The sequence below is a fragment of the Varanus komodoensis genome, unplaced genomic scaffold, assembly GCF_004798865.1.
Source record: "Varanus komodoensis strain SLA01 unplaced genomic scaffold, ASM479886v1 scaffold6_2, whole genome shotgun sequence".
NCBI lineage: Eukaryota > Metazoa > Chordata > Lepidosauria > Squamata > Varanidae > Varanus > Varanus komodoensis.
Genome location: NW_025336346.1, coordinates 14,528,715 through 14,543,471, shown reverse-complemented (window position 1 = coordinate 14,543,471; position 14,757 = coordinate 14,528,715). Strand labels below are relative to the sequence as shown.

Below are 14,757 nucleotides of genomic sequence, written 5' to 3'. Positions count from 1 at the left end.
ATCATGAAACTCACTTTTTTTTCCATTGGTAACATATATTTTTCAAATGATTTTACTCTTCATTATGATAATTCTGATTTATATATAATAAATTATACATAATAGGCATTATTTATATAGCAGAGCACTTTAGTGAATACAAGATAACATGTCCCCTGCCCTCAGGAGCTTACAACCTAAATTTCAACAATAGAAACAGAGGAAAGGAAAAGGAATGGGGATGGGGTAAACCAGGAAGAAATATGCAATCACTGTTTTGCCTAGGTTTGAGTGAAGCTACTTGCGGGGTTATAGCAATATATGAGAACAACAAGAGAACTCCAAGAGGTTCTGCATGATCACCTCTTCACCTTTTGAATGAATGGATGGATTTTGATTAAATGGGGAGAGTTAATTTTTCAGAGTTTTGAGGAGTGCTTATTATTAGTAAAGGAGCAGTGTAAGAGTTTCCCTTTATTAAAAAGCTCTTCCTCCTCTTCTGCTGCTGCTTGTGGTAGGCTGCAAAGCTCAAGTAAGTGCCTTCTGGTTGCTCCCTTGGAAAGTCTGGGGGCACTTCTGGGCCGGAAAGGCAGCTGGCCACTGCTGCCTGCATTACCAACACAAGAGTGGAGCAGAGTGCAGGGTACGTATCAAGCAGAGAAAAGTTTCAAGCATGGCCCAGCAGCCAATGGAAAATTTGACCCATGAAGTTTGACCCCCTAAATTTCCCAGCTGGAAACTTTAGTCCCCACAAAACTGAGTTCAAACCTGGGAAACTTCAGCTCAGCCCTGACTAAAATAGTACAAACATGAAAATAAGACTTTAAAGCATTCTCACATACAATAATTATTCAGCTAGGAGCCTTGGTGCATTCATTTTTCTACAGGGCCAATTTGGAGGAACAGAGGCAGCTGGCGTCTGGTGACTCAGACCATCAGTTCATCAAGGTCAGTATTGCTGCCATTACTGGCAGTGGCTCTCCAGGGTTTCAGAGGGATTTTCCTGCCCTGTGTGGAGATGCCAGGGATTCCCGCTGGGACCCTCTGCATGCCAGGCACATGCTTTTCCACTGGGCTGTAGTTCCTTCCCTAGCTCCAAGAAGCAAATGTATATTTACTGCCTGCTGAAAAGTGAGCTGAGGCTTAACCAGGAAGACATCCCTCCAGGTGATGTCCACAGCCCTGATGCCAGAATAGAAAGTGCATCCCTGTTCTAATTCTTTGGGAACATCTCAAGCAGCTGAGGAACAAAGATTAAGGCACCTGTGCCCATCTTAGCCCAGGAAAACTTGACATGAGGTGGGAACTTTGCTAACATACCCTACGTCCTTTAAAATGTAAAGGACATCATTTGATTTGAGCCTGGAACCCAGATAGGAGCAAACAACAGAGCTGCAAGATCCAAACTACAAGCCCCAATTAACAACTTTGGCACCAATTTAAGCTGACATTCCCAAACTGTCTTCAAAGGTAGTCCTATGTAGGAAGCACATGTCAAAGATAAGAAGAATCTTCGCAAAATAAATATGTAGAAAATGAGCTTTTAAAATTATTTTTAAAAGAAGAAAGGACTGATACTAAAGAAGTAGGGGACAGCTAAGGGACCATAAAACATTTGTCCAAACTAAATTATACCAACTGTACTATTACAATACTATTTTAAAAGCTCTTATTATAAAAGCTCATAAACTATTTCAATATGCTAAAATGGCATATAAAAAGAGAGTTTCAAATATGTAGGGAATTGAAGTCTGTGCACAGGACTTACAGTCTGTTTCTTTATTTACTGAAATTAGGAAAAATGGTTTTACCATAACCTATCTAAAATAAACCTTTTTGTCAGTTGCTCCCTCCCTGCATCCATTCTATATTCACACTGATTTGAATGGTCCCAAAATATTCATATCCCACCTTCTCTGAAAGCTAACAACATACAATTTGAAAACATAAAACCATTTTGTTTAGAATACAGCAAGGAACAAGCATCAGATAAAAACAGTAGATGAAATCGATTTTAAAAAGTGGCCATAACTGCCAAGTGCCCAAAGAAACTCATATCATTCCGCTTACAGGTACCAATAAAATCCAAAGCAGGCTAAAAACTCCCTGAAGAGTGAATAAAGTCCAGGCAAACATCTGTGGTGCAGCAGGCAAGCATGGTCTAGCAAAAGGCCAGCCGGGAAGTGGTAAGGCAGGCCTCCCATGCTAGAGAATTCCAGAATCTAGCAAAGTCCTCTCCCTCATCCCAGTGAAATACGGATTTGAGATGGAAAAGAAGGCTGGGTGGACAGGTGCAAAAGAGGACAGTCCTTTTGTCCCTTTTGACAGATGTGTAAAGGATTTCCTTCCAGCAGTTATTGCTGTCATGCTGGCCTTTTCTGCCCAACTACTAAAGGTTCAGGAGCCTGCCCTTTTTTCTTACCTGGCCACCCTAAAAAGGACCCCTGTTGACCATCTCCATGTAAGGGTGTGTTCATATTGGAGAAGATGGTCCAATATGAAAAGGCAAGAGATATTCAGAGACATTCTGGGCAGAGTATTTATTTACTATTTTAAAAACTTACAGTCCACAAAATTGGCCAGAAGACCCTCTAAGTGGATGACTATTACATCGGTTTAAACTTGTGGGTAATTTCCTTTGAGTGGTGATTAGCAGCTATCTGGTTGGAATGAAAGTCTTGCCAAGGGGCATCTATTTGTCACTTCTTCTGCAAGAACAGTCTGCATAGAGGCACCACTCACTGGTAGCCTGAGGTCATATAGCCCAGGTGAAGGCTGACCATCTCAGTATAGGATTGCTTGAATGTGAAAGATCCAGGGGACATAACAAGGAAGCTGTATCTTTTCCCTCTCCAGCTGCTTGTAGTATTTGAACAGGAGTTTGCTCTAGGTAATGTTTGGGATGCATTCATTCCCTTTGCTGTTCTTTTACTTGCAATATTTCACTATTTCTTCATTTATTTATTATTTCCTGCGGTGGCATCCCCCTGCTTTCAAGAAATTTAAGGTAACTTACATATTTCTCCTGCTCTTCTCAATCTCATCTGCACAACAATAACCCTGTGAGGCTGGTTGGGCTGAGAGTCCGTAACTGGCCCAAAGTTACCCAGGTAGTTCCATGGCTCAGCAGGGACTAGAATCCAGGTTTCCTGAGTCCCAGGTCCCACATTCTTAACCACTATACCGCAGAATATTTAATTATGTTGATGTTCCTAGACTTCTTAGGAAAAACAATGATTTTTACATACACTCACACTCCTATATATTTAATGGAGTCTAGATCCCATAATCTGGAAGAGTAATTTCCCCACCACCACCCCAAAAGAATCAAATAGCATCAAGTCAGCTATAAAGCCTTCTAGGAAAAAAAATACTTGGAAAAATAGGGTGGAGGGGAGCTAATGTTTCCCCTTCAAATTGTCTATTTTAAATTTCCATATTAAAGGACATTATTGAAAGCATAATGTGAATGTGCTGTAAATGAACTGGAGGCATTGCATATTTCCATCACATATCAAATCACATATCAAAGACAGAACATGTCACATTTTAATCATAAAAGTAATGGGATCATCCCATGCATGCCAAATGCTGTGCAAGTAGCAGACTGAGACAACGATTAGGTGAGTAAGCACCAAAAGGCTTGAAATGACATTTTTCATTCAGTTAAAAAGAGAGAGAGAAAAAATTTACACTGAGACAAATACAGTAAATACGGTTGGTTATCAGACACATTAGGGAACAAGCAGAAATCCACGGGAAGAAAATTCACAAAGAATTGTGGGTGAGGTCAGAATCTGACTGGGCACAACCAACTGGCGGCCATTCCAACAGTGCAGAAGTTGACAGAGCCTGCCCACCCTTCTCCTAAAGCTGTGGAAGGGTCGAGCTTTTCAGGGAGTCAGGATATTTGGGCCTGAATGCCAGAACCTGAAATTCCTACTCTGCCATAAAGTTTACTGACTAGCCTTTCTCTTAAGCATACTGTACAGTCATCATGACCAATAACAATTGGCAAATTTTATCTTCTATGACTTTGTCTAGTTCTCTTTGAAAGTGACCTAAGAGACAATGCTACATGTCGTGGCACTCCCCAAACTAATTATGAATTGTATGACAAAGCACTTACTTTTGCCTAGGTTGGATACAGAGTCCTATCTGAAGTAGACCAACTAAAATCAATGGGGCTCAAATCTGTCATGCTTAACTGAAGTCCCACTTATTTCAGTCGGTCTACTCTTAACTATGACTAAGTGTAGATCCATCTGTCTGTGATACATAGCTAAAAGTTGAGCACTGTAGGAAAACATGTATGTTAGTCTTCTGACAGGTAAATATTTGTTTTCCCAGGGCATGGTCTGAGGGCATATTTAGCAATTAGCTAAAGCAAAACAGTAGATCTGGGTCTACTCAGTGTCCAGGTAGGAGTCAACTTAGGCCCCCATGTATGCATGGGGGGAGGGGATAAAAAAACAGGACAGTTCAGGATTATTCACCAAATGCATACATGCAAGAATGAATGAAGGCTGTATAGAGATCAGTGATTTAGGCTAAAGGAAAATAATTAGTGAGGCAAAGAGGCAAAACAATATGCTATGTTTGCAGGAAAATGTACAAATACATACATACAAAAAAAGTGTCAAAAGCATCCCAAGCAGAAAAGACAATGGCTTGCCCAAGACATTCTGCAGCCTCAGGCAAAATGTCTCACTCCAAGATGTCTAATTCACAAGGCCAGTCAAGTTATTTACCACCTGAGGCAAAAAACCCCACCAGATGTCCCACCATTCCAGGCGGTAAAACTGCAGCAATAGTTGTTTGTTTGTTTTATATCCCACCATTTTTCCTTTCAAGGAACACAGGGCAGCTTACATAATTCTCCTTCTCAACTTCTCAATCCTATTTTCAAAACAACCACCTTGTGAGGCAGGTTGGGCTGAGAGTCTGTGACTGATCCAACCTCACTCAGTGAACTCCATGGCTGAGTGGGAACTATTACTTGATCTTATCTGGCCAGGGCGGCTTATTTTATATTGTATTTTTGGATTTTTAATGTTTATATTTATTGTAATTTATATTATAATTACTTTTATTTATTGTTGTAAGCCGCCCCGAGGCTTCGGCGAATGGGGCAGCATAAAAATGTTCTAATAAATAAATAAATAAATAAAAAACTAGAACCAGATTGACTGAGTCCCAGTTCCACATTCTGAACCACTACAACACACTGGCTATAATTAAAATAGCTAACCATTTGCCACCCTTTCATGATCCTGACGCAGCTGCCCCATTCTATCTGATGGGCAGGCCTAGTCCTAGAAAGGGCTACGACATCTGCCCCAGCAAATATGATTACATAAAGGATCTCAAAAGTCAGGCAAGATTAGCACAAACAACCAGCTATGTGAAGTTGTGGAAAACTTTACCTTCAGTAAGTGCCAAGTTATAAAAAGTTACCACCTTAAATTCACATAAAGGAGGAAAAAAAGATAAACTGTAAAACTTTTTCAAAGGTCAAAACTGGGATGGAAGTGATTCTGCACACTTGCATGTATCTTTATGTCATTCGCTAGTGATTTTAAAGTTAGGTGAACAATAATCCTACAATGATTTTGCTGAGCCCAAATTCTAAACTATCTATAGTTTGGATTTAAGCACTTTCATTGGTGCAATCAGTACTGCTTAAGATTGTCTTTTTAATGAAAATATTTTCTTCTAACTTTATTAACTTCATCTTCACAATTGTACAGTGGAAGCTTGAGATCGTGAGCCAAAACTGTCATAAAAATAAAACTAGTGCTCAACAAGACCTGCCATTCATGCCATCTCTTAGTTTGTAGGCGCTCTCATAATCTTACTAACCCGGCCCCCGATAATGACAGTATTAACTACTTTCACTTGAGGAGAAGAACAGGAAAGCATTCTCTTCTTTTTTAACTTTTTTTTTAACAGGCTTCTCTTAACTGAGCAAGCATAGAAAAGGGGAACAAAAAGCAATTAATGTCAAGATGATCGGACTATTTTTTTTAGATCAATATAAAATGAAAATTTGAATATAAGTAACCATTATGTCTCTCAAAACTAAAGATAGATGTACTGCATGAATCAGATGCACTAAATGAATATTAATTGATTTAAAGCAGGGGTGGGCAGAAGGCACACTGGGACCTCTACAGAGATCTCTGGGTGGTTTGCAATAGATCACCAAGAGTTTTCAGGCTACCAGTGTTCAGGTTTACAATAGCAACATTTCCACCCACACCTATCCCAAAAGTGGGACTGCTGAAAACAAGGTGACCATGGATGTGCATGCTTGTGAAAAGACTGTGAGCTCAGTTCTGCCACTGAAAAAAATTCTGAGCTGAGATGTTCCCAGAGATGCCCTAACCTTTAATTCTAAGTGTATTGCTACCCATCTTTCTAAGCTCCAGCTGACAGATCTCCAAAAAAGGAAATGATTCTCCTTTGAAGTCTGCCCCTCACCATCTAAAATAACCCAGTTATTGTAAAACTGTAAAATCTCAATTCTTGGTTTCCAAAAGAGAACTCAGAACACAAAAGTGGATTGCAACAAGAACACGAAGCTCAGACTAGAAACATACACAGTGCAATAAGCTCTTCGCATTCCTCATTCACCCAAAAAGTGGCCACCACCTGCCATGTCTAAATAGTTCCCATTGTTATCCTGAGTTAAACACTGATATGGAGAGTAAAGCATTACGTAAAGGAAAGCGCAAGCGCAAATGGTCAAAGAACGCAACTTCAAGACTCCAAGCCTGAAATTCTAGGCCAAGTTATTCAGCTTACGCATGGGGAACCTAGAAAGCGTAACACAGCATTCACAGTACAATGTCACCAGGCTACTGTATTGGCCAGTTCACCTCCTATCAGTATAACGCGCCAAATTAGTGGAAGTGAAACCTGAACTGATCAAGACAAATTTCACATCAAACCTGCAGAATCCAAGCTCTCTATTTTCAGCAGAAATTTTGCCCCAGACCAACCAGCCCCCTCCCTCTCTCCCTCTGCAAGCATCATCAGAGAACTTTCCCCCAGCACCAAGCCAGACCCAACCCATGGAAGGAGATGATGCAGCCGCTCCACGCTCAACCCACAGCCATGGCCGATGCCACTGGTTGCCTCGGGCCCTCCACTCTCTTTTGAGAAGGCTTTTGCCACATCTCCTCACTAGGCTTCTCAACCTTTTTCTGAGGAAGATGGGCACCCACCAAAGAACTATTGCAACAATCTTTTCTTCCACTACTTCTTGGTTTGAGCCCTGCCTTTTTATTCCCTTCTTTATGTTTCCTCTTCCTTTCGGCCACGTAGGTGTGCATTCTTCTTCCAGCCGCCCAATGCAGGTTTTCTGTTTTTTACATGTGTCATTTTACTTCACTTCCCCTTACACATTTCCTTCACTTCACTGCTGCCACCACTCCAAATTGCAGGGACTGCATGGTGGAGAAAGGCTTTTCTATGACCAGTGGGATGCGAGAGGGTCAGAAGGATGATGCAGCTGTATTACAGACTGGAAGAGAAAGAATTTGAAAGCCAAGCTACACATGTCACTAACTGTGTAATCTGCAGCTGAGACCTGGTTTTTTGTTTTACTCTAGTGTAAGTACACATGACCCTGATTTGGATCAGGACCACTATGCGCAGTGATTTGGATCCGAGACTGAGCATGAAACCTATTACCTACCCAAATCCCACCCATGGGTGGGATTTAAAAAGTGGACATTTATGTCTTCCCTTCTGAGCCACAGTGCTCCCAATCCAAATCAGAGCAGGACGCAGCTTGCACTACAGCAAACAAAAGACAAGCCTGGGATGCACAATTAGAAACAAACTAATATATAGTTGGCCTCTAAGCTAGCAGGCTACAAGAGAGATGAGGCGATTTCTCCCCAACATATTGGTACTTCGTGAACTAGTTGTCTAACGAACAAGTCTATGTTGATTGGAGGTACCCGTTTTGCCTGATGCATGAAATGCATCTGACCAGTGCTATCTCATCAGTGCCATGTACCTGCAGAATTACAGCATTTCCACTATGGAAAACATACCTTTGAAAGGAAGCTCATCTTACCAAGCCTCAGTTCTGTGTTGCTACAGACCAAGATACTGACATTGTGTGGCTATTGTCTTCACCCACTTCAGCTGGAAGATCTGATGGGTCTTTTTATTCTGAATCTTGTTGACACTTTGCACAGGCTTTTCTCAGACAATTATCCCATGATGAGTAACAACACTGAAAGCACACACAATAATTCCCTGAAAATACAGAGCTTCCACCTGGATTTCTTTTTATGGAAAAGAGGAAGGATCTGGCACAATAACTGATCTTCCCCTGTGTCTCGATTGGGGTGGCCCTGTTATCCCAGAAGGATTCTGTACAGATGGATTCAGTCGTGGTAACGGCCCAGGACACAGCAGATGACCAAGAATAAATGCACTGTCAGCAAAGTCAGCCAACGCCTGCACCAGACAAACACCTGCAGTGCAGACCTTGGTTTAAGTGAACACCGAGCATAAGAAAGACCTAGAACTACCTCAGAAAAAAATATAACTCTTCAGGGTTAATTAGAAAAGCAAAGAAAATGCAAATTATTAACCCATGGTGCTGCTGAGGTATGGGCCCATGATATGAGAGAAATGCAATTTTTCCTTCTCTTCTCTGAAGTAGAGGACTGTTTTATTAAAGGTATTAGCTACACCTATTCCATAGGTAATAAAAATTAATTTTAAAAAAGAGGGGGGTTTCTAATCCAGGCCCAAGAGACATTCCATCAGAACAACAGGGATGTGAGTGCATGCATAAAAAAAGGTTACAACTGACATGCAAGGAAACAGGTTACATAATTAAAGAACTACTTAGTGTATGAAGTATCTTACCATTCCTTTTAGATTATTTTTAAAGTTGAGAAAAGGTGTAGGATTCATGTTCCTGTCTACATTTTACAGCAACCACACAAATAGCTTTAATAACATGCCATATCCAACAAGAACAATAATTGTAAACCAGTAACTTTAATGATGATAAAACTCTAGAACACAAAATGTTTGCTTTTTGTGTTCAGCCCTGGCCCACAATAAGCAAACCAGCCACCTCCCGTGCTGCCTTTAATCTGAACTGTGAGAACACCACCTTCTAGAGTGAAGTATTGTAATGGAGGTTTATTGTCATTCAAATCATCACTATCCGCAATGAGCACATTTCTCTGGGAAGTTCACCTGTGAGTATAAGGCCACCGAAATAAATGGGAGTTCTTGGTGAATTATGCATTTGGAAAACACAGTCTTTAAGGGATGCCAATCAACATTTGGATACATTTGGAGCCTAACCTGAAGAAGCCAGGCAGCATTTCTGAGTGAGCAGCATGCATACCTCTACAGGTGCATGTAGCCCATTTCCTTTATGGTACTGAATCTACATGACAACTGGAATAAGAACAGGAAAATTAGCCATATCACGTAAACAGCTTTGTTTTCTCCCCCTTGCCACACAGTGCAAGCAGAATAGCACTGACTCCTTGAAAGGTAAATAAAGACATGCACACAGTTTACTGCACACTATATAGGAGGAAAAAACTTAGCTGTTCAAAAGTAACTCCCTTAGAATTATGCTACTGAAGTTGAAGAATATCATGAATACTGCTGCAAAAAACAAAAGAAACCAAATGGCCTTTGCTCTGTGGGAGCAGAGGGGCAAGGAATGGATGTAACAGCAATACACTCAGGCTACACAGAGAACAATCTGAGTGCAGGCTAGTTTGATCCTGTACTCACACTAGCCCATCACAGACTAGACTGACATGAGCAGGGTTTGTGGCATTGATCCAGACCACTTTGGGGACTGCATCTTCTGCCTGCAATATCCTTCAGCCTAGGCTTTGATCTTAAGTGCACTGACACAGAAGTAAAATCTGTAGAAGTAAAATCTACTGAAATCAGTGTGCCTTGCTTTCAAAGAGTTTTTTTTTGGGGGGGGGGGGACTGATATATTAATGCCCTAGGTCACATCAGTCCAAATGGTATGTGTAGGTTACTACTCCAGAGCAGAAGGATAAACAGGTAAGGTGCCTTGCTACATACACTCTGCACTGCTCCTGCTTTAGCACTTGTGTTGGCTACAATACTGCAGAGTAATGACTACCTCTCATGCCACTTCCTCTTATAATAGACCCCCATAGTTTTGCCTAGAATAACACTGGCTGACAACTCCATTCTACATGAAATGCATATCATCCAGTGAAATCAAACATGAAATAGAATAGCTTGGAATGAAAATAAACTAAATTTACATCTTGATCCCATGGAGGCACATTTTGCATTTTTTACAAAAGGAACACAAAAACAAACTCTGTGTATGGGTATGTGTACTGTTCTGCAGCACTTTGATTATTTTGTTACCTTGAAAATCTTACTGAGGGATATAAGCTTAATCATTCTTATCTTTCAATGCACTTGACTGCGGGGTGGTTCTGCTATCACCATTAGTGTCATTTTATTCACAGAGACACAAAGAGGGAGGGGAAGTGAATAAAGTAACCCTTGGGTTAACTTAAAACAATATCAAAATCCAAATGGTTTCCTCAGAGCCAGGCATGAGGAAAGAATTTTACATCTGGGATGCTGCAATGATGTCATCTCCCTAACTGTTGGGGCTACCACCATTCCAGTGCAATGATTTGTAATTTTTATGCTTTGCAACTTCTAACTTAGATACATCTGAAAGCACCAGGTATGCCTCTGTTAAAATCCTAATGTTAAAATCGCAAACTATTACAAATGTTAGCACTTGTAAGAAGAATCTGCTATTATAGCTCTGTGGCTCCATAGAAATGTGCAAATTACAGTACAGACAACAGGCTGAAATTAAAATAAAATTAAAACATATTCCAAATGCTCTAAAACCTAAAGCCACCAAAATAGCAGGGAAGCATTAAAACATCATCAGCAATACAACCTGGAATGTACATCCTATCAGCATTTGTATTTCCTGTTTCATTTAGTTAAGGAATATCAGAAACAAAACCCTCCAGATGGGAATTAAATACACAATTGTCAAGCTGCAGAAAGAAAAACATAGGACTGTTGCACAATTGGAAGATGATGAAGGGAATGTAAAACGAGCATTGTAGTAGCTTCCTATTATTGACACTGCAGTATGGCAACCAATAGGAAAAAATCTTACTACTTCAGGGAAGGTTCTTTATTTCAGAAGGTTCTAACATGGACAGAGACAGTTCTTACAAAGGGTGCACTTGGTACGTTCTTATTTTGCTATAAAGTATGGTTAGAATGTGAAAATATTAAAAGATCACTTTTTGTAAAGGAATCTAAACTAAGGGGGAACGCTAGCATTAATTAAATGCTGTATTTTACAACAGTCATGAGCAACTGTATTTGATAAGACCTGCTATGAAAGAGTACATTTTCAGGATATTCAAATGCCTGCATGATATACCCAAAAATACTCTGATTTAGAAATTTGTCACAAGCTCCTATATTTTTAATATAACGCTATATAGGTTTAAAGGGGTGTCTTTTCACAGGATGCAAAGAAACATTCTGACCATGAAATAGCTATTATTTAAGATCAGAATAAATGCGGAGCAGTCCATAGCTATTTATCAAAAATCTTAAAATATTTGAGAATATTTTACATCCTATTGATCATATTAAGAAACCTAAAAATTTATGTTATCATAGCCATTCTTCTATAAGAAATCATCATTTATTAGTACTAAACAATACCAAGAAAAACCCGTGGACTTAATGTTCCATTGTTACGTTTATTTCATCTTCATTAGGTTTACTGCACTAACTGCAATTAGTGAAGCATAAAAGTTTGTTATTGGCCTTATCAAGGCAATATATAAGGAACGCACTCAATTCCTCATGAATATCATGTTGGTTCAGTGCATGAATGAGAACAGCAAAAACCTTTACTACACATAATACACAGCACATGATTAGTTTATAGCAAATTCCTTTTTAAAAATCTTAAAGTTTTAACATGGTCAATTGAGTCACTTCAACCCTGTTTCAGAAAACTGCAGCTGGAAATTTGAATTGCACTTTGGAGGTTCCTGATTGCAAATAATGCAGAATGACAATCCTGATGCCCTTCCAAACTTACCCCTGCCTTAGATTTCTCATTTATTTATTTTTTATTCCTCTGCAGCTATATTGAAATACAGGTTAATCAAATGCAGAATTTCAGTATAAAGTTGCACGTTTAAATGAGATCAGATGCTGGCCCTGATAAAACGTCTAAGAATCCATTCTCCATTCTCATTACTCTTCAGAATTATGGAGACTTAGCCCAATTTCTCAAGTTTTTGCACTACTTCACAAGCTTATTACCCAGCTGTGTAGCTGAGCAGGAAGATAACCACATTCATTCCCCTTATCTGTAATGATGTAATACACCCCAGCACTGGCCTGAGATGATTGGAGGAATAATAGGATTGTTAAAAAAAAAAAAAAAAACCCTGCAGAGATGACAAACAACAGTCAAACCTTCAGGGTTTTTCTCGTTTTTTGCAATGAAATACAGTTGAGAAAAGCCGCCTAAAATTTGCCCACTTTTTCTACTTCTCAATGAACTTCATGTCCATGCATGAACGCGTGTGTGTGTGAGTGTGTGTTTACACAGACAACCTGGTGCTACCATCATAATCCCCACCTAGGAAGCAAAACAAAAGCCAGCCACGTTCTAAACTGCTTCACCAGAGAGAGCTAAAGTCATCTGGGTGGGCTGTATTTAGAAAGAAGAGTAATCTAAAAATAACCAGTTCATGGGGAAGCCTATGGTCTCTGCAGTGTGTACAGAGCTAGCAGGCAGTCAAAAGTGTGGCAGGGGGACGTGTGGGGAAGCAGAGAAAAATCCTTCGGACCAAAGGTGCTGTTTGGGATTCCTTCAGTTACCAAATCTTCCTCCATTTTCAGCACTACACTTAATTCCTATTGCGTGTAATGATACATCTGGAAGGGATCCTTACCTTCTGCAGAAGTTGGGAACCTGAGTATTTAGCTGCGATGGACCTGATCTCCCCACCAAAAGCAGAGGCCCAGAGTTTCACGCTGCGAAGAGGGGGGGAAAGGCATTAGAAAGAGAAGGGGGTGCGACAACACATTGCAGTAAGCACACATGCCCCTACAAGTCTGCACCGCTAACTTCCAAAATCTGGCTCTGTATAAAGACGAGCAGAAATCTTAAAACAGCGAAGGTGCCACGTCCAAATGAAAAGACCAGGTAGGTCTACTCAGTAGAGGAGGCGAAGGGGCCTTCTCTTCAAACTTGCCGAAGATAAACTTTACCGTTGATAGGCTGAGAGGCAGCGACGGCGTTCTTCAAAGATTCATTTTTGCAAGATCACCCTAGCCTAGCCTACCTGCGAGGAGCGATTCGAGCGCGTCCGAGCAGCCGCCAGAAGTTCATACACAGACAAGCTGGGGGGGGGGGAGCTTTAGCTCCGTTTGTCGTTTGCCCTCTGCGCGCCCCAATCCAAATACCCCCGACTTTAAGACGGCCGCTCTACCCCGAAGAGGCCGGCATCCCCCCGCCCGCCGCCCCCTTTCCAGCGTGGTTCTTCTTCCCCGCCACCGCCTGCGACACTTACACCGACAAGGGGATCTGCTGCTCCGGCCCGACCACGTCGACCAGGCTGATGCTCAGAGCCGTCCAGAGGAGAGCGACGAAAGCCCGCAGCGGGCGCCCGAGCCTCGGCATGACTCCGTCCCTCGGCGGCGGCGGCGGCGGGGCTGGCAAGCGGGCTGAGTTCTCGGCGGCTCGAGGGCCGGTGGGTGGGCGCGTGGGCTCGCGTGGCAGCGGGAGAGCGCGGCGCGGAAGGCAGGCAGGCAGGCAGGCAGGCAGTCACCGCGCCATGCCCGCGAGCGGTGGCCCTTTTCCCCTGGATGCGGAGCGAGGCGACTCGGCTGACCCGCCAACTCCGGTGTCCTTGGTAACAGCCAAGCGGTGGCACCACTGCAGCCGCGCCGCTTGCCCGCCGCGCTCCACTTGGACGACAACAACTCAACTCCGCAGGAAGCGGCGCGCCGCCGGAGTTACTTCCGTGACCTCGCGGTGCTCCCCCGAGCCCGGGAGGAGCGGGCTTCTTGGCGCCAGGTGCGAGAGGCGGGAGGGCAGCTCGCTTTGCAGCTCGTCCTGCTGCTCGCTTGCCCCGAAAGCAAAGCCCGCCTGGATGTCCCCCTTTTTGTAAAGCGCGTGCGTGCGTGCGCCTCTCTCTTTCTGCGTGTTTGTCAGTGCATATGTGTGTGTGCGCGCGCGCGCGTGAGAGTGTGCGCGAGAGAGAGAGAGAGAGAGAGAGAGAGAGAGTGAGTGGCGCGCGTGCGCTTCTTCATTCAGCGCCGGGGAGCTCCCGCACAGCCCTCGTCCCACATCGAGCCGGCGGTGCTGCACACTGGTGGAGAGCGGAGCGGCGGCAGCCTTTGAAGGCGGCGGTGTGCGCCGCCCGGTAGGCAACTGAAGTGGCAGGGAAGGGAGACGGCGAAGGACCGGCGGGCAAAAGTGTCTCCGAGGCGTCAGAAGCGGAGCAAGTCCGGAGCAAGAAGTGCAAGGCGGATGGCAGCGGCCCAGCGACCTGCGCGGGAGAGCGACTCGAGACTGCGCGGCGGAGGCAAAGCAGGGCGCCGCCGCGGGACCGCAGCGACAGCCGCCCCTCTCCCAACCGCCGGTCAATTTCAGGCAGGGCGCTGCTGCGTGACGAACAGCTGTGAACGCAGCCCTGGAGGTGGAGGGATGAATGG

At 42.9% G+C, this 14,757-nt stretch overlaps 1 protein-coding gene across 1 annotated transcript in view; it reads right to left on the bottom strand.

Annotated features, from left to right (window-relative positions):
* Window positions 1-13,720, bottom strand: part of CACNA2D3 (calcium voltage-gated channel auxiliary subunit alpha2delta 3) — a 648,113-nt gene extending 634,393 nt beyond the window's left edge. Inside the window, exons 1-2 of the mRNA XM_044451514.1 lie at window positions 13,611-13,720; window positions 12,990-13,071 (exon numbers count right to left, since the gene is read on the bottom strand). Of these exons, the coding sequence (XP_044307449.1) occupies window positions 12,990-13,071; window positions 13,611-13,720 (192 nt within the window). The remainder of the gene's footprint in view (window positions 1-12,989; window positions 13,072-13,610) is intronic.
* Window positions 13,721-14,757: the final 1,037 nt, after the last annotated feature.